The 20,338-nt window shown below is 45.1% G+C and overlaps 1 protein-coding gene across 10 annotated transcripts in view; it reads left to right on the top strand.

Annotated features, from left to right (window-relative positions):
- The window catches only part of AFF2 (AF4/FMR2 family member 2), a 458,044-nt gene that overhangs the window by 318,430 nt on the left and 119,276 nt on the right, over positions 1 to 20,338 (top strand). For 6 of the 10 annotated variants that reach the window (XM_045472325.1, XM_045472329.1, XM_045472326.1 and 3 more), the window contains 2 exons: positions 1,494 to 1,530; positions 1,821 to 1,872. In XM_045472325.1, the coding sequence (XP_045328281.1) occupies positions 1,494 to 1,530; positions 1,821 to 1,872 (89 nt within the window). The remainder of the gene's footprint in view (positions 1 to 1,493; positions 1,531 to 1,820; positions 1,873 to 20,338) is intronic. The other 4 variants (XM_045472327.1, XM_045472331.1, XM_045472328.1 and 1 more) reach the window with 1 other exon arrangement.

Consider the following 20,338-nt stretch of genomic DNA (forward strand, 5'->3'; position numbering starts at 1 on the left):
GAATCTTTCTGAGATGTAATTAATATTTTTCTGACTTCTTATAAAAATTATACTGAACACGCTTTAGTCTTTCTTGATAACTTAGACATCATGATGAGCGCTGGCGATTGAACTATGCTGTAATACTGTACTGAACCGTAATTATGCCCTCGGGAGCTATTAAGATGGGTAGGAATGCCTGCCTCCGTATTAAGTGGCCATAGACTCTTGTGCTTTTTACATTCTGACTTTGTTGTGCCTCTGGTACTGTTTTCCCCTTCCCCACCATCTATGATTTGCTAAGGAGTGGAATCAAATGGCCAAGCTTATTAGAGTTTTTCGTCAGAAGTCAATTCTCTATCAAGTGAGGGTAGAGAAATCTTTGAGCAGCAATCTGCATGGGCTTTGTGATAGCTCTTTAGTTGAGAAGCCTTTTCCATCTCTTGTGGAGTTTATGGTAGTCTTCTGGAGTGACGATCTTGCTGGAAGGGAAGTCTCCCGGGCAACAGAATCATGCGAAATAGGTAGCAGAACTCGCTTTCCGTGAAAGGACAGTGTTACTGTTCTTGATTGCTTCTCTCAAAGACAAATGATGCTGCGATTCTATTTTTCTTCTATAGGGTGGCAAGATTCGGCTTCACGAATGGATTACTTACAGCGGTGGTTGACATAACTGACTCTTGCGTTTACTTGAATTCACGGTCTCCCTTTCGAGGCTTTTGTCTCGCAGTCAGGATTCTCCCTTCCATCCGCACCGTGCCGTGCGCGCCCTGTACGTCATTGGGGTGCCTCTGCCTGCCAGTTTCGTCAGGCGCCACACAGGTGTGCCGTGCTCCCCGAAAGCCCGCTGTGTCTACATCTGCGTTTCTCAAAAAACAGTGAATGAATTGTGTGCGGGATGCCTTTCACATCAAATTCAAATCCCTTTAAATAATGTGCTCCACTGACATATTTCACATCGCTTCCCGTACTTCACCAAATTTGTAATGAAGTCTTAAGAACCCTTCTCTTGTGAAAATGAGACCCACCTATCGCACACGTGTCACGGCGAAGGTAGAAAACTGGAGTGGTTACTATAAAAAGGAGGAACCGAGCACATCTATTAATTACGGTCTTGTTTACGCTTCTCCGAAAACCATGATCATTTGTTAGTTTGAACCAGGGCCCCTTTACTTCCTTAGAGACATCATTGCCTAGCTAAGTGAGAAATTAAACACTTGAATTTCACACATGTGGGTCATTTGTTCCCACGTTGTACACATTTCCAAATAGACAGCGGTCTTAACTTACAGTTCTGATGAAATGGCAGTTATGGTCATGTTGCAGCAGGTTCGACTAGCAAATGTTTATCCTTCGAATAGAGCTCTGCACAGAAGCCGGATTACTGGAATCGTTAACAGTGGTTCTCTGTGCAAACATTAGTCAAGTCCTATCTTCAACGATAACAGATATGCGTCCTGTTCCCTTTATATCATTGTAACTAATATTTGTATTATGTGTGTTCTTCCTTATAGGAATCCCAACATCTGACCCCAGGATTCACCTTACAAAGTAGGTGTTTTCAAAAAGAATTCTTCTCAGTCCAAACGTTCATGGCCTCTCCCCCTCCCCCACTTTCTTCTCATTCCTACTTAATATCATAAAATATGGATTAACAATAGCAAAAAGTCATACTGTGATGCATCCAGGCGGCTCCTTTATGTTATTCATGTGTTATTTGTGACGGGATGCCGTGAAAACATGTAACTGGAAGGGCTGCACGTGTGAAGACCAGTTGCATTGAGACTGATCGTTTGACAGTGGGAAACACGGCTAGTAATTGTGTGTGCCTTTCTTTTCAGAGTGGAGCGACCCTACCGGCAGAGCTTCTACAAAGTCAGTACCGCTCGAGTCGTAAGTACTTTGATTTCCAAAACAGGCTTCTTCGGGGGCATCTGGCAAGGGAACGGTGCCTCGGTGCTGGGCGAATCTTGTTCTCTGTCCTGCTCCTTGACAATAGGAGCCTTGACTCCTAATAATACGGAGTTCAGTTAGGGAAGAGAATGAGATTGCCCACAATAAGTGAGTCACAGTAAAACTGAACGAGATCACCATTAGACTCTGTAATGATGTAAATACAGGCTGGACTGGTACCTAGAGTATGAAATCAACTATGATTCTTGACTGGTTGTTTGAACATTGTGTAACTTCAGCTGCAGGCATCCTTAGACACAACATTCCGACACCGCGACTGGGGAGGGGAAAGGACACGTCTCGGCAACCATGTTTGCAGGTCTTCTGGGGACTGTACATTAAATGCAAACAAGGGCAGCCTGGAAGAGAGGGAATAAGAGATTACATGGCGCTGGGTTGAAGTTCAGAACGATTCACTCAGTGCTGTCTTCATTTCTTATTAATGTTAACTGAAGAAGGGGTATGGAGAAACCAATTTCCTCAGATTAACTGTTGTAGATTTTGTAATATCCATTTGTCCAAGAACGTATCAAGGGAGTATTTCTCTCACAACTTCTTTCATTCCTAATAATAGAAAATGAAAGTCGACTTTTCTATGTGAGTAATAGTCACCTTCTTGAAAATTTTTGAAATGAAATAATTTATGACATTCAAGTGGTCTAATGGCACACTTGAAGTGAATTGCTCACCTTTTGGAAGATCACGAAAAATTACATAAAACAACTGGGAATGACTCCCACACAGACCAAGGCTCTGCGAAAGTCAATGGCACGTCCACGTTCCTGGTTCCATTTGACAGCAAAGCTCCCATCGCCAGTGCTCTTAGTTGGTTTTCTGGCCTGATTTGCGCCTTCTAATCAAGGTTCAATTTCAGCAACCAAGAATTCTCATTTAAAGAAGTGACCAAAAATAAGAAAGGGGAGAAAAAACTGTAACCCTGAATTAAAGACTAAATTAGATGGAAACACAGAAATCAAAATCATTTTTGATATTGTTCATTTCAGTGTTTTCCATTCATCGCATTTTGACTTGCCCTTTCTCTTGTCATTCTAGTAAACAATAGATCTTATCCTCCTACCTTACCTCTCTCCCATTAAAATGTCAGTAAAATTCAGGGGCGCCTGGGTGGCGCAGTCGGTTAAGCGTCCGACTTCAGCCAGGTCACGATCTCGCGGTCCGTGAGTTCGAGCCCCGCATCGGGCTCTGGGCTGATGGCTCAGAGCCTGGAGCCTGTTTCCGATTCTGTGTCTCCCTCTCTCTCTGCCCCTCCCCCGTTCATGCTCTGTCTCTCTCTGTCCCAAAAATAAATAAACGTTGAAAAAAAAAATTAAAAAAAAATGTCAGTAAAATTCACACACACACACACACACACACACACGCACGGGCGTGCGCGCATGCGCACACGCAAGCACTTAGGGAATCAACACAGGTTTCCAAACGTGAAAAAATTTAAAAAAATATTTTTTCCCACTGTAAAATGATCCTACTCCTAAAGCAAGAGTATTAGGCTCCTGCTGTGAAATACGCTGATTTCCATACAGACCATAAAAGTCAATATTTCAATAGTTTGTAACTAACAGAAATAAACTCGGCAATTGTGATTTATAGTTAGAGGCTGCATTTCCAGAAAACAGTACTTCATAGCACGGGGGTATACTGTGTAATTCAATAGGACTAAGGTTCTCTATGGGAAGCATGGGTAAAACTGAAAAGATACAGAGTCGATTTTCTGAACGAGCCACTCTCTTTTTGGCTGCTGGATCTAGAGACCGAGCATTGTCCTTCAGACTTTGGCTGGAATAAGTTCCCTTCTTTATGGTAGGGTATAGGTTTAACAAAGGGACAGATAGAGTGATGGTAATTATTTTTAATTGTTAGCTTCCAAACAGTTATCCACTTAGCCAGTACGATCACTCCCATATTTTACTACATTTTACTACAGTGTGATTTTCAAGCCAGCTTCTAGGATTTTCCATCAGGCAGGGTAATCCTCCCGGCAACTAAGAACATTCTGTGTGTAGACAGACTACGGGTGGCCCAAGTTTGGTGGGAAACAACGCCTCAGCTGGCCCTCCTGCAGGAGAGGCCCCTTCCTGAAGCCGGCAAACATCCTGGACATGCAGTCACCACCTACAGTAAGACAGATGGGAGTCTTATAAGCCGAATCCCTTAATTACTGGAATACTTTATTAGTTTTCCTCATCTGGCCTTCTTTTCTCCAGCTGAAGAAATATAGACCTTCCATTTGGGCCTGGATTATTTGTAAGAACTGCATGCACGGGCAGCAGGTTCGAGAACACTGATCCGAGTACGTGCGAATGCAACCTGGGAACCAGCCAGGCTCCGTCTGTGTTCTTGACAGGCGCTGCTCTCTCTGGGCCTGACCCCAGCGGTCTGACTGGCTTTTGGAGAACTGGGTCTTTTCCTCGCTTGGTAGATCTTATTGACAGACAGCGCTTTTTATGGGATGTCCGTCCATGAGGTGATATCCTGCCCACTCTGGCTAGAACTCTCTCTGCCCATTGAGGCAAGAGCATTAGTCCTGAGTTTCCATCTCTGTTCATGGTAGTTAGAGTACTGGGGCGGGGGGAAGCACTGACCTAGGATTCAGAGGATATGAGTGTAAATCATGGGGGTGCATGTATTTTTATTTCAAAATATACAGATAGAGTTCCTTAAGGGAAGTTAAGCAAAGTAATGAGCAATGCATATACGTGTAAAGGTACACACGCAAATATTTGGCAGAATTCAAATGTAAACAGTTATATTTTTTAAACAAGTTATACTCTTTAGTAACTAGATTTAACAACACAAAAATGACTTTACCTTTAACCCTTAATAATCTCTGGAGGTGGGGCGCCTGGGTGGCTCAGTCGGTTGAGTGTCCGACTTCTGCTCAGGTCATGATCTCGCAGTTTGTGGGTTCGAGCCCCGCGTCAGGCTCTGTGCTGACAGCTTGGAGACTGGAGCCTGCTTCGGATTCTGTGTCTCCCTCTCTCTCTGCCCCTAACCTACTCACATTCTGTCTCCAGCTCTGTCAAAAATAAACAAACGTTAAAAACAAACAAAAAAAAAATTAAAAAATAATTTCTGGAGGAAAGAAAAGCCAATTGTCTTTGTTTCCCTCCACGTCTGTGAGTGTTGGAACAGGCCTCACCCAAGGCTTCTAAAAGATCTATCTCCCAAAAGAGGGTGGGACATGGGCGTATGAGAGTCAAGTTGTATTCTTGGGGCTCTGGAGTTGTATATTTGTACAGTGGTACCATATGCATTCTGCCTCTGAAAGATCCATTTATTTCAATTATGAGATTCAGGGATTGGATGTATACACTGGACAGTATGTTACTTTCTAATTTCTTAGTGAAGCCATTAAGGACTGATGGAGGAGAAAACTAAAACCAAACCCAAAGAACTTGGAGTTTCTTTGTTGAGTTGGACTGCTTCTTCTAGTGTGTAACATCTTGTCAAGTCCTTGTCAGTACAGTGGCTTTACAAAGATACTTGACCTCGTTGATCTTTTATGAGCCATCCTACATAGGAACGTGTAAGATGTGTTCGGTTGCTCTGAGAAGCATTTTCAGACAGCATCCGGGAACTCCAGGGTATCCATCTTGTCAGTCCTTGACGTCAGCTAATTTTGTGAATGTAGTACCTTTGTTATAGTTGGTTGTTAGCGTCTGGACTCTGTCCAGTTGGAAACCATCCAGCCCCCCTTTTAATCAAGCAGCTCCTGTGTTTTAAGCCATGCTGTCTTGAATGCCTGGAGAGTTTCCATAAAAGCCCAATATGAAGGCAGATGTAGCCAAAGTGCTTTTCTTTCCTTGCCATAAAACCGCCTCTTTCACTTGTGTTAGCTACAGGTTTGAAAACCTCCCAGCCCTGGACCCAGAGACCTGAGGAAAGGCATTGTGGACACAGACTAGTTGTGGCCAGTCTCAGTTTACCTGTGGGCGATGGCCTGGTACACCCCATGAACAAATCCTTGAATGTAGCCCTAGTTGAGAGGAGGGGGAATTACACCGTCACAAGAATGGCAGAGGGTCTCGGGCAATAATCATTGTGCTGTTGAGTGTGCACGCGAGGCCAGGGCCCAGGGCCCACGCCCACTGTTCTGACACACATCACCTCACTGTGCTTGCCAGCCATCCTGGAGGGGCTCTGGATTCTTTCCATTGTTTCGTTGAGAAAAGCAAAGCCAAAATACGGCCCCTCCTCGTGAAGTGTGCACAGTCCAGTGTGAAGACAAACTAACCGTGCACACTTACCTTGAACGGACACGTCGGCCATGAGCGCACAGGCCTCTTCCTCCCACCACACTGCCCTTCTTCGTGTACTCTCATGAGCTCAGGGATTTGGGACACCACATTGGGCATTTTGAACCTGGGAGACTTGTACGGCTGAAGTTAGTGGGAAGGAGTCCCCGATAAATTATAGCAAAACCTGGTCAAAATTGCTTGAAATAAAGCATTATTTCTTTTTTTTTAATTTTTTTTTAACGTTTATTCATTTTTGAGAGACAGAGAGAGACCGACTGCGAGCAGGGGAGGAGCAGAGAAAGAGGGAGACACAGAATCCGAAGCAGGCTCCAGGCTCTGAGCTGTCAGCACAGAGGCGATGTGAGGCTCAAACTCACGAGCAGGAGATCATGGCCTGAGCTGAAGTTGGACGCTTCACCGACTGAGCCTCCCAGGCACCCCAATAAAACATTATTTCTAAACTCTTATTTTTGTGGTAGGAAGAGTTCATTACCACAGAGAATAGAAAGATTATTATTATTAGAATGTTTTCCAGTTCATTATAACCACTAACAAGCATTACATTATTTCTTAGGTGACTTAAAATTTTTTTAACCAAAGAAAGAAAGAAAGAAAGACCCTCACATTCACCACCCTGCCCATCCTACCTAAATTTTTCTCGTTGAAAATGTTTGTTTTGGGGCACCTGGGTGGTTCAGTCAGTTAGGCGTCCGACTCTTAGTTTTGGGTCAGGTCATGATCTCATTGTTGGTGGGTTCGATCCCCACATCAGGGTCCGTGCTGATGGTGCAGGGTCTGCTTGGGATTCTCTGTCTCCCTCTGTCTCTTCTTCTTCCTCTCTTTCTCTCTCAAAATAAATACATAAACTTAAAAGAAAATGTTCGTTTTGAGAATGTGATTTGAGATTCGAGAATGGCCTGGGCTTACTGTGGAGCCTTAGTCCACATCGGTGGCAATTTCATACACTCTTTTATAAGTAGATGTTCGGTCTGCTTTCCGGATAAAGTTCTGGTAGCAAAGCGCCTGTGTGATGAGGCAGGGGGAAAAAAGGGCTGTGATTTTCTTAATCAGATGAATTCTTACTCAGAGTATGTGATTGGGTACTTGGAATTGGGGGATGTTGATGATCAGTTTGTGGCTTACAAGAGCCCAACTGAACTCTCCTGATAAACAGGTAAACTCGATGAGCTCCACTGCTTCCCGCCATTCCGGGTTTCACATCGAGACGTATGCCAACTCTTGCTTTGAACCTGTCTTGTGTGCCCTGCATCTCGGGGCTTTTGCCAACTTTTCCTAAGGACTTAATATTTTTTTGGACGTCCTCCACCACATCAGGGACAGCCACCTGGGAGCAGAGAAAACCAAATTTGGCAGCCTGTTCAAGCTGTGAATTAAAGGTAATTCACAGTTTGAAATGAATCAGCATGAGGTCCTTAAGAAGAGTAATCAGACATCAAGAGGATTTTATTTTGAGGATCGTATATTGGCTAATGTGACAACAAGCAATATTGGCATTTGGAGTGTTCGTGTGGAGAAGGGCCGAGGCTGCTGGTGCTTGACAGGCCCCAAGACTGCGAGGCAGGGCTCCTTCAGCGGGACCTGTGGGTTTCTACTTGCCTGACAAAAGCTCAAAACACAGATGTTTGTGTTTTGTATTTTTTTTTTTTTTTTTTTTGCTCAGGTGGCATAAATCTCGAAAGATCAGAGTTGATTTGTGTGTTGTACGTGTGCCCAAGATTCATCTGCTTCTGGTGGATTGTGAGAATCTGTCATTAGAGGCAAACCTCTCTCTCTCTTTCTCTCAGACAAAAGTCAAGTATCTCTTTTTTTCTACCTGGTTTGCAGCAATATTTATTCACTCATTGAAACTTTGGTTCCCTTTCAGCAAAAACGCATTAAGCCCCTAGTCCGTAAAGCTCCAGGCGGAGCTCTGTGGTACATTGAGGATGAACCACCACACACCCCTCCCTGAAGGAGCTCCCAGGTTAGCAAAGGTTAGAGTTACACTGATAACACCAGTGCCTCAGCCAACCCGTATGTACTCAGTGCCCACTATGTGCCGGGCGCTTGGTCCCTTTATAACGAGCCTGTGGCAGTCACCTCGTTATATTCCACAGAGGCAGAAACCAAAACTCAGAGGCATCGAGTGAGTTGCCCACGGAGCCAAAATAACAAAGCCAGAACCAGACAGACTTCAGAGCATGTGCCCTTAACCTGCACTGAAGCCATCTCATAGACACTTGGGAGATGGCCCTACTGATTTCCAGTCAGTTGTGATCTTGCCCAGGCATTAGGCCAACTGGACTGACCGCAGGTGCGTGCCAGAATGGTCGCCGTCAGTTTGGTTTAGATCAGGGAGAGCATTCGATCTTAATACCGTCACTGAGTCGGGTCTCGCATACACTGCCCATGTGGACGTGGGCATTGCATAGGCAAGTACAGGTCTGTCCTCAGCTCGGGTCCTGCAGCTCAATTGTGTCATCATGCCTGGAAGATGCTCCCTTCAGAGAGGCAGATGGATCCGTGCCTCTAAGGGACTTAGTAAGGTTGATTTCTGTGACCCGTGGTGGGAACAGCGTCTCTGTCCAGAAATCTCCATTTTCCCCTATTAAAGCAAAAAGAAGACAACTGATGTTTAGGTCCGTTTTCATGAGAGGTTCAGCCATCACCCTTCCTGCTCGCCAACGTGGTTGACAATTGAAACGTTGCTTTTATGTCCTTCATAGTGGATTAAAAAAATGTGTCTTCCCAGCGTGATCAACCAATGGCTTATTTCCAAACTCCCCTTGATGTTTTCAACAGTAACTGGGAGGGAAAGAAGTAATGCTGAAAATAATCCCACCGTGATTGATTACCGTAAAGACTTCCGCACGATGCGTTAGCCTCATGGGAGTTTCACGTCAGTCCTGTTAGATAGCCACAGGTGAAAAGAAACCAGGCTGAGCTTGGGGAACACACTTGCCCGAAGCCTTCCAGCTACAGATGGGGGAGCTGGGACTGGAAGCCAGAGTTCCGCATGCCCGTTAGAGCACGCTGCCTTGGGGGCACCTGGGTGGCTCAGTCGGTTAAGCGTCCGGCTTTGGCTCAGGTCACGATCTCGCAGTTTGTGGGTTCGAGCCCCACGTCGGGCTCTGTGCTGACAGCTCGGAGCCTGGAGCCTGCTTCGGATTCTGTGTCTCCTCCTCTCTCTGCTCATGCTCTGTCTCTCTCTGTCTCTCAATAATAAATAAACGTTAAAAAATGGAAAAGAAACCCAACCAACCAGCACAGCTGAGACTGGAGTAGCTGAGAAGGAATGTCCACCCCGCTCGTAAACTATTTTCATTCTTCTCTCCCATCCTGTCAAGCATCTCCCAAACAGCCCTTCTGCTTTCCACTTCAATAATGAGGACCCAAACAGGACAAGTTCTCCAAGCTCTTTGATTGACATCTCCAAATATGCTGCCAAGATGGGCACAGAGGGACAGAGGGACGTTATGCCTTGTAAACCCAAGTGAACACAGTGTCTTTTCTTCGCTACCCCCTGGGATCTTGGCACCCAGGACCCACCAGTGCAACCTTAATACACTGCCTTCGTTCAGGTTCCACGGTGCCTGAGAGAGCAGTGTGGGAGACAGGGAACCGGGGTGGGGGGTGGAAGGTAATGATTTGCCGCCTGAAGTATTTCTAGACCTTCAAGAGGAAATCCACCCCCCCAAAAAGGCCCTAGTACTTATAATATCTAGAAGTTGTCTAGGATCTCTGGAAACTGAGAGAGTTTTTCTAGGTGTCTCCGAAATCAGTTTCATACATCGTGGTACAGCGAGAAGGGAAGCATAGAAACCGCACAGGAACACTGCGCTTGGGTAACTCTAGCCTCCACTTCTAGGCACTTTACGTACGCATGTCGTCACTGATGCCGCCACTGCCGTCATTGCCACTGCTCCCAGGCGTGTCCTCTGAAGGTTCTCACCCCAAACAGCCACGGCCACCCAGCCGCTGCTAGAGCTAATGCCGGGCACCGGGCCTTCCTGGTGTCCCAAGGGACCCTGTGCCCTTTGTCTGCTCCCGCCATGCACCACCTTTCATCCTCCAGCCCCTGTGTAAGAGTAAACCGACCTTACGGAGAAGGAGATTTCCTCTCAGCAGGTGAATGGCTTGCGCAGGATCGTGGACCTAGTTAGTGAAAGAGCTAGAATTTCACTCTAGGATTCTTGGATTACGAGACTCAAACTTTCATTTCTTATAGTGTACCTGCCATACCTGTATCACATTTCAGTTGAACAGTCATTAATGGCTTTGTTTCCATTTTTTCCAAGTTTATTTATATATTTTGGGAGAGAGAGAGAGTGAGAGAGAGAGAGCAAGTGAGCATGAGCAGGGAAGGTGAGAGAGAGAGAGAGAGAGAGAGAGAGAGAGAATGCCAAGCAGGCTCTGTGCCGTTGGCACAGAACCCCAGGTGGGGCTTGAACTTGTGAACCGTGAGATCCTGGCCTGAGTTAAAACCAAGAGTTGGACGCTTAATCAACTGAGCCACCCAGGCGCCCCTGAAATCATGTGTTACATTTGTTACATGTGGTCTCTTACTCAATCCTGGGAGCCGGGAGATGGGACGTTCAAATCCCGGTTGTCGCAATCGTTGCCATGTGACTTCATGACATCACTCGGTGCTTCCCTGAGCCTTTGCTTCATCAGATAGAAAACGAAGAGTCGCTATTCCTCAGATTCTGCAGTGAATTGTGCTGCTGTCAGATGAGCTCACAGAGCCGATTGTAGGCACTTATTTGCATGACTTCTGTCCCCACATTAGGAGTCAGGCAAGTCGGGCTCGGGTGGCTTGAGCGAGGTGCCCAGGCTTCTACAACTCGTAGTGTTGCAAGGCTTAGTTCTAAGCTTCTCGAGTCCTAGTCGAGTGCTCTTTTTGCTAATATCCACCATTACTTCTCACAAGTGTGGTATCGATGTGGTTTGAATCAAAGGATCGATTCCCAATGCTGGTAGAGAGCAGATGACCTAAAATCAATCCCCATGTGTACCGCTCTTCCCCTGGTTAGATTAGCTATGCCCAGCACATTCCTGAATGTTTTACCACGTTGACAAGACTCAGTGCGTTTTCCCACCCACCTACTCGCACCCAAGGTATCATTTATTCAATTTAGTGATAGTTTGAGCGTTTGTAGAAAAATTTGCAAACTTTCCCCTCGAATCGCATACTCTTTATAACCTCACTGTCTTATTGCATGCGATTTGGCGTTAGGTCAGCCCTTTATCTTCATGGTTTTTGGGGGGTGCTCTCTTCTTCGGAGATTCGAGTGGACCTGAAACCTGTGATCTGCCTTGACCTTTACTCCTGGATTAAAATTTGGGGATGCTATCGTGGTCACCATGCCTTGAAGATTAGATCCTGCCAGTCACTAAGAAATCGTAAAAGTGCACCGTTGCTATGAACTTTGAGAAAACATTGCTTGCAATTGTCAGCGACAGCCTCTTCATTGAAATAATCTGCCTTTCCATCTGCTAGAAAGAGTTTGGGGGGGGGCACCAAAAGATTCTGTCTTGATGGATTCTTTTAACATAAAAGGTGGCCGTGGTTTGAAGCAAAGCTGTTTTTTGCATGAAATTGAAATGCACTTCAGGGTGGCGGGAAGCCAAGATGCACAAGAACCACGTAGAGACACTTAGGAAAGATACTTCTGGGGGGGTCCTTCCCGGACAAACCTCAGGGGTCCTGGGGTCCAAGTGGCAGCCACTCCCAAACCACAGATGGCTGTGCCCAGGGCTCGGCGCAGTAGGGAAATGCAGGACAGCCACACAACAGACTTTCAGATCAAGAGGGCGAGTAGTCAGTGATTTGCCCTGTGGCATAAAGGGCATGAAATCATATTGATGCTCCCGAGCTGGGGAAATGAAACGAGCAATAGTGAGTGTCTCACTTCTGAAGAAAATGAGGGGCTGAGGCGTTTGAAATTTCAGGGATGTTCCATCCCTTCGTGGTGAGCCTGGCTTTATAATCAGTTGCGGGCTATGTCTGTGGTTCCATAACAGGAATTTTTTGGTTGTTTGACCGGGCTTTTAGAATTTCTTTGTTGACACGCTCGTAACAGGGTTTCGATGTGTGTTTCCTACACGATGCGTAGAAAACATCTCTTGAACTCTCTGGATGGAGCAGTTTCAGACAGAAGCGACACTCTCATTCCGGGCAAGTCGGCAGACTCTTTCCCACACGACAGATATCCAACACGAAACCTGTCAGACAGTGTCAGGTAGCTGGGAGTGAGGGATGTGGAGGAACAGAAGACACATTCGATCGTGATCCCTCCTCCAAACCCCAGGAATGTCCAGGAAAGCCTGACCAGCAGACTTTCCACTCGTGAGGACTGTCGAGTCCCAGGTAGCACCTTTAACATAATAGATTCGAGCTGCTTGAGGAGAGGGGTGGTGTGGATTCGCCTGCCTTTCCTCGGCAGCTGGTTCCAAGGCCTGCTCCACAGTGGGTAGCCAGCCCACGTCATTGGATGAATGGTAGGTAAAAAGACCCAGAAAGCAGGAAGGATCCAGAAGGTGTCAATTACTACAAACATCTTGATATATTTTATTCTTCCGTTCCTCAATCCACGCATGGAAAGCAGTATAGCGCTGAGCTGGAAACGGACAGGCTCTGGAGCCAGGTCGCCTGGGTTCGAATCCCACCTCCACCGTTGTTTAGTCAGGTGATCTGGGGCAAGTTGCTCAACCTCTCTGTGACTCAGTTTTCCCCATCTGTGAAACGGGGATAGTAATAGCAGCTACGTCGCAGGACTAAGCGGCTGAAGTGCTGATTGCAGCGTTTGGTACATTGGAAGTTCTCGGTACACGTTAATGGTTGTGATTCATTATGCTCACGCTTAGTACCGTCATCGCTACCGAGTGCTCTGAGCTTTGCACTCGATTCTCTGAATTGTACCAGAGGTTCCCAGTCGGGGCACCACCTCTCCAGAACTAGCAAACCTGGACGACGTCGAACCTTTCCTCTGTTGACCCACATACCCCAGCCCCTGGGGATAAAAACGGCAAATGGCTGAAGTGTCTTGTGTGCACACACTTTCGGTGCTAGGCACATTCTTCCCCTCCTCAGAGCTCATCACAGCATCTTATCACAGCCACAGCTGTACTTTGAATTCTGTGGTTATTTTTAAAAATAAAAGCTTCACTTATTAAGTGCCGGGCACTGTGCCGAGTGTTGATATCCACTAGCTAATTGAATCGTCACTGCGGTGGTTCGTGTCTTGGAACCCAGGTCCGGCCGACTCCGATAAGAGATCCCTGAACCCTGGCCTTCCTACCTACCCATGGAATTACTCATCCCAGAATCCACCTGAACTCGATTGTTTGGGGAAATGACAGTACCTCCTCAGACATAGCAGAGAGGAACACAGAGGACCAGAGCCTGATCGAAGACGTGCTCCGCCCCGCCCCCATTCCCAGGACAGCCCCCCCCCCTTTTGTAAAATCGCCACTGGGCTTATTTCCTGAGTCTTAGTTGTGGACCACTTGGTTCACATGTACATGAATAACTACTCCTGAAATATCATCACAAGCATGTTGGCAGTGTTCTAATCAGATAGAACAGAATCGTTTCCTGAGTTCTTTTTTTTTTTTTTTCCTGTATGCGTGCATAAGGGGATTCGTCTGAATAAGAAAACATATGAATAAAATTTCATGGGCTAGCCCCCGCCCTTCTGTGAAATAAACACTCTATTCCCTTGCCTGGGCAAATCATTCCTGATGCTTCTGTTTCCTTGGTCTAAAAAGACATTTCAGACTCTGCCTTTAATTATGATCAGGCTTGACTATGAATCCCTTGAGAAATAAGCTTGTTTTTGCTGGGAGGGAAGGTAAAATAACATTTAAATAGGTTTTAAAAATAAGAAAGAAATCTCAGAAGACACACTATTGTAGAACATACTGTATATCAAAATATATAAGCGCGTAGTTGTAACAGTGACTTAGTAAACACATTGCTGAGTGAACTATGAAAAATAATCCACTGCGGTGCTATTTCCTTTACTCCTAAGCACTGAGTTAAGAGAACATTGCCATAAAGTAGATATGCACTGTTTAAAAATATTTGTGTGTGGTTTTTTTTTGAATATCTCTTTCGGACCCAGTAGACTAATCTTTTTTCTTCCCTTGCTAGGAAAAGCACACTGTAAGGAATTTAGTTAAGTGGTATATTAAGTGGCGGTCTAAAACAGTCTTGGAAGATAGTATTTCTGAGCAAAGAAACGTCTTTAGCACTTTGATTCCATATGTGACGTAAATCAACTCTTAAACAGAATCAAAAGAGGTCCGGTAATTTATGTAATTTAGAAGTTGCCACCCATTGTATTTGCTACTGGCACCTTTATTATTATTATGAGAGCTTGAATCTGTGAGTAAAATAAATGTATCGGAGCAAGTAAATGAATTTCTATGTTCTGGAAAGTGATCTTTCCCTGGACAGCACGAACCATCCTGGTTAAGCGACCGACCACCTCTGTGGAAGAACAACCCTCCCAAAGACCATTCTTGGCATAACGTTTTATGTTAAACTCACAGAAGCCCTGTTCCAAGATTCCAGAATAACACGAGGCATTCCCAAGCATATGTCCTGCCGTTGCTCTCGCTAAAACTTTTACCTCTAAACTGTAAAGTAACTTGACTTTTAAAATCATGCCACAATTCAGGTCTGTTGTCTTTTAGTTCCATGTAGGAAAAAAAAAAAGTTTGATTAAATATGATGAGACAGTTAATTATGCACATCAGAGCACATCAAGCCATTTCTGGTTTAAAGCCATTACATAATTTCCCACGTCTGAAGCTATGGCACAAAACTCTTTTCCGTTTTTCTTTAGGTTTATTTATTTATTTTGAGAGAGAGAAAAAAGAGACAGCACGAGTCGGGGAGGGGCACGGGGCGGGGGGTGGGGGCGGAGAGAGAGAATCCCAAGCGGGCTCCGGGCTGTCAGCGCAGAGCCCGATGAGGGGCTCGAACTCACGAACTGTGAGATCACGACCGGAGCCAAGATCAAGAGTCCCATGCTTAAGTGACTGAGCCTCCCCGGGCACCCCAAAACTCTTTTCTTAGTTGAATTCGAATAAGGGTTCCAAAGAACTGTTTCTCATAAATGGCAATTCAACAGTTCCTTCCTTTCAAACGAGGGCAGAGGACAAGGCAGGCAAGTCGCGACAGTGGGTGCAATGAAACCGAGAGGCTGCACGCCCACACACCCACTCCACTGTGGTGTTGTTTGGCTGCCTGACGCTTATCACCGAATGATTATAACTCACCATTTTACGTGGGAGAGGGAAAAAAAAAGACATATAGAGATGTTTTCCCACTCGAAGCGAACCTGTCACAAAAATCCTAGCATATATTTCCAAACAGATAAAAAGGTAATTTTTCACCCTTAAAAAGAAGCCTTCACTTTGAAAATGATTCACTGCAGGTTTCCTCTAAATAGGAAGCTCATCTCATGCATTTACAATATGGTTTGATTTTCAAAACATCAATTTACAGGCACTTTCCAGACACAAATCTATTGTGCAAAATGAGGCTTACTTGTGTGGCATCCAACAGTAAAACTATTTCTTAAAAAATCGGGGTCTGTGGTTTATAGAGTTTGCTCATCATTAATATTAATTATTTCTAGTCCAGCAGCTTTTGCTAACCCAAGTAGAGACGGAGATGCCACAGGCTGCCTCAGAGGTAGTTCCATAATGCTCATTCATAATTAGCGAAATGCCGTATTTCAGCAGCAGTCAATCAAACATGGCCTTGTTCTTGTTCTCACGGGAACCTAATCCTCGAGTCCCTTCTTTCCCCTTCAGTTTGCCTGGTTCACGGGCGCATTCCATGAGCCGAACATCTAACGGGAAATTGGTGAGAAAATTAGGGCCGTTTTCCCGACGAACGTTTGAGACGGAATGTGACCCTCGGCGTGTGCAGAATACTCACAGCCACCGGGAAGTGGGCACATCAGTCACTGGAGATGTGGCCGAGCGTCTCTCGGGACACGAAATCTCTACAGGACCCCGGCAGCCTACGTGAAAGGCTCACCTGGCGTCATCGTTTGGAACAGAGTCAGATGCCACCGAAAAGGGAGGCAGGGCTGAGCTTTGCAGCATCATAGGAGGTCTGTGCACCCCGGAGCTGTAAGCATGTCTCTGATACAGAAGACACGCCTCCCCACATTTCCGGGATTTTTTTTCTTCTTTTATCAATAAGGTGCTGGATGGGGCGGCTTTTTAAAATGTGTTCTGTCTTTGTTGGAGGGAGGGTCAGACCACGCAGGAGCATTTACAGCAATATAGAGATAGGCATTAGATGGCTTCTCTATTCTCCTAAGATGCTTCCTTTGGGAAACTCCCCTCACTCTGCATGAAGATAAACAGCCCCGGGGGCGCCTGCGTGGCTCAGTCTGTTAAGCAGCCTGCTTGGGCTCAGGTTAGAATCTCACGGTTCGTGAGTTCGAGGCCCGCGTCAGGCTCTGTGCTGACAGCTCAGAGCCCGGAGCCTGCTTCAGATTCTGTGTCTCCCTCTCTCTCTGTCCCTCCCCTGCTCGGGCTCTGTCTCTCTCTCAAAAATAAATAAACACTAAAAAATATTAAAGAAAAAGAAAAGAAACAGCCCCTGAAATAAATGCAAGCATTTAAAACCCTCATCCAATAACTTGGCCAAACACAGTTTTGAACTTCCATATGGAACTGAGCTTGAACAGCTTTGCCAAAGGTTTTTCAGAACCGACTCTACAGGGTTAATCCCAGGTCTTTTATTTGTAGAGCACTGGTTTCAGACTTTTTTTTTTCAAATGTAATTGTCTCAGATAATTTACAAGAATACATTGAGCTTCTCAACTGTAAAACAAAACGGTCCATTGCTGCACTCGGGGAGAGCACCAGGCAGGTTGGCCAGAACGTCATGAATGTGGCACGGGGTGGTTATTTCAAGGATTTCAGTATATTGAGCCTCATCTTCTAATTGAAAATCAGGCTTTTACTGGGCTGTTTACAATAATTCCTTATTAGTGTCAAACAACTTTCTTTGGGACCTCTGGCTGTATGGCCTTAAACTTATGCCCATGCAAATGGTGTGGATATTTAAGGCAAATCAATTCAGAGGGAAAGAAAGTAACCTCACTTTTCTGTCAATTATGTCGATGTGCAGGGCAAAATTATTTTACATAGATAAAATATCTAGCTTCACCTTCACTCAGTTCTTTACCATAAAATATCACTGTGGAATGGTAATTGCTACTCAGGAAAAAAAAAAAGTCTTTTATGATCGGATATATTTGGGCACCAGTGGGTTAAAAAAAAAAAAACTAACAAGTCTTTTCATTGTAGAAATCCTTTGAGCCTTTAATATGCTAATGTTCACTGTGTTTCTACAGGAGGGGTATAGAATATGAAGTGTTTCCCAAACTGACTTGGCCATAGAATTTTTTTTCCCCAGGATACCTACCAGCGTTGTGTGGACCAACTTGGGCCATGCACATGTAGATAACTTAGTCATGACGGAGCCGTCCCCCAAGAGGGAGACTCTTCTTCATTAGCCACCTGGAGTGGAGATGCTCCGTATTTGTTTATCCTGCCATTCTCTCTTCGCCTTTCCTCTGGTGGCCCCGCCAGATCAGAAAGTACGTTCCCGGTGTAATGTCCCTTTTAGGCAGCTTAGTGAAATTACAATTTGCATTCAAAAATCATGGAGGCTTGATTTTTGCATCGGTAACATAGAAGGTGTTCTGAAACCTCACCAACTCTCACTAGGAAAATTTCCTCTGGAGGAGCCTTTTGTCTGTTTTTATTTCTTTTTTTTTTCCCCCGGACCACCTGCAATTTTAAGTTTGTCTCCTGAGTGGTTGACTCCAATCCCCCGATCATCTTCCCTCACTGTGGGGAGAAAAGCTGGCTGAATAGAGAAAGAATCACCGAACATTCTTGGCAGATAATTTGCTGCCATGTTTTATAAAACCAGGGACTGGATGTGCTTAAGAGCTTTTTATTAGATATTGCCGAGAGAGATAATAGTCCTATTATCCTGGTGACTTTTGAGACCATTCTGAATGCTGGCATTATTGAAAATGCGGTAATGAAGTCAACTCTCAAATCTAAGCATGTGGATTGTCCCCTTCAAACTGTGTGCGGGAACGTGTTTTTGGAATGCGAACTTGCGTAACGTTAGATTGAGGGGAAAAAGAACACAATTAAGAAGATAGTTTTTCTCCTTCATTTTGGGAGGGAAGTTCTATAACACACCATCCAGAGACTAAAGGGAAGAATTTCCCATTTTGCACTGGTTTTCTGTGTATTACTTGGCTCTATCAGTACCAGTAATCCAGAGCTGACGTAATCCCTCCTAAACAGCCAAATCATAGTTTCAAAGAAGTCAAGAACGTGTCTTTTATTTAAGCACTTTCTTGATTACGTATCTCCTATTACGAGGAGCATTCACTCTGCAGTTCAGCTGTTATAAACTCATACACTGGAATTTTTGGTCTTCTGATCTACACGCTTAAAACAAAGAGGTTTCCGGGCACATAGTACGCCATTTAATTATCATTTGAATGACTTCACTGACTGAAACGTTAGTTTTGAACATATTTTACAACAGTGGCTATAACGTACAGGCCATTTAGAATTTTCATCGTGTCTTATCTCATTCACATGATCTGAGGTGTTGATAGTATTGATGGGCAGCAGAGAGGAGTTCTGACTGGCCGCTTTCACCAATTACATATTGTTACTTGTATTTAGTCCTGGCGTCTACTCAGTATCAGTAACATGCGTCTCCTAAAATTTGTAGAGACTGGGATCGTTCAGCGATAGTATTTGGAATATATCATAACAGCTATCTTAGAATATGGAGGAACTCAAATACTGAAATGTTTATTTCTGGGGTTAACATCAGGTTCTTCTTTGCGTTATCTTGGTCACCTGGACTTGGAAGTGGCCGAGATTTCGTGTTTGCAAAATCCGGTCGATCGACTGCCTTATTCGCTGAGGTTGGGGATCTCAGACTGCAACATCATCCAGGCTGCAGCAAGTCACTTTCGTGGAGGGCATTTTTTAAAGGCACACCAGTATCCCTCCAGTCTACCTTCATGGTTATTCTTTGAGGAAGTGCGTAGAGTGGATCCAGAAACCCAGCTTATCTTGGAAGTTGTAAAGTCATCCTACTAAAGGGATGCTTCTTACTGTGAGTTGAGCCTACTCTTGCTGTCCTTGTAGTTTTTTGTTTGTTTGTTTTCGTTTGGTTGGGTTTTTTTGTCCACGGGGAGAAAGCGGGTGGGGTGGGAATGATCCTGGAAACCCAGGTGGCAATGTGAGAAGGAATGTCAATTTTCATCTACAAAGAGAAGTAGAAATGAAGCTCTTAGAAGTCAGAAGGCTCTAATGTTTGCCGTCAGATGAAGTTCTGCCAGCAAATCGGCCCCAGGTGGACCTGGCCTTGGGGTGGAAGGATTCTTGTTTCGCATTTCTCTCACTGCAGCTGAGTTCTGATGAAAGCCAAGAGAGCAACAAATCGAAAAGTATGGAACAAGGGCTTAGAGATTCGCTGATGCTGCACTGTGTGTCCTTTGTTAAGGTCCAGTGCCCTCTGAGCACGTCTTCATCATTTGGTACATGTCCAATGAGAGATATTTAACTCAAAGAGAAGCAGGCAGACTACTGATTGAAGTTGACTCTGCCAGTTGGCCTACCTTGAAAGCTCAGAGTGGATTGGCTTCAGATGGGTGACTTATGCAGTTTTTCAAAAGGATGTCCAACTTCAACTGGTTGGGGATCCAACTCAGTGACTTCAAATCAGCCAGAACGGGTTTGGGAAGGCTTCTCTGCCTCTGCAACTGCTGATTTAGCAATCGAGAGTCAGGAGTCTTGTCGATGGTGTGGTTAATACAGACGGCGAGTGTTGTGTCTGGGGAAGAGACTGTTGCAATTCGTGATGAAGCCCGGTGGTTTGACTTTCCCCCGGATTCCACAAAAACAATAGTCTGAATGTTTTCCTTTTTCACAAACATGCATTCCAGTGTCCTAGAAACAGGTATAGACTCATGCAGATTAATTTGGCATAGTACGGCAAATTGCTGCCACGAGATGTATTTTAGAGTTACTTCCTTAGCTCAGGCTAATGGCTAGAATCAAATAAAACA

This window comes from Leopardus geoffroyi, chromosome X, assembly GCF_018350155.1.
Source record: "Leopardus geoffroyi isolate Oge1 chromosome X, O.geoffroyi_Oge1_pat1.0, whole genome shotgun sequence".
Classification (NCBI taxonomy): domain Eukaryota; kingdom Metazoa; phylum Chordata; class Mammalia; order Carnivora; family Felidae; genus Leopardus; species Leopardus geoffroyi.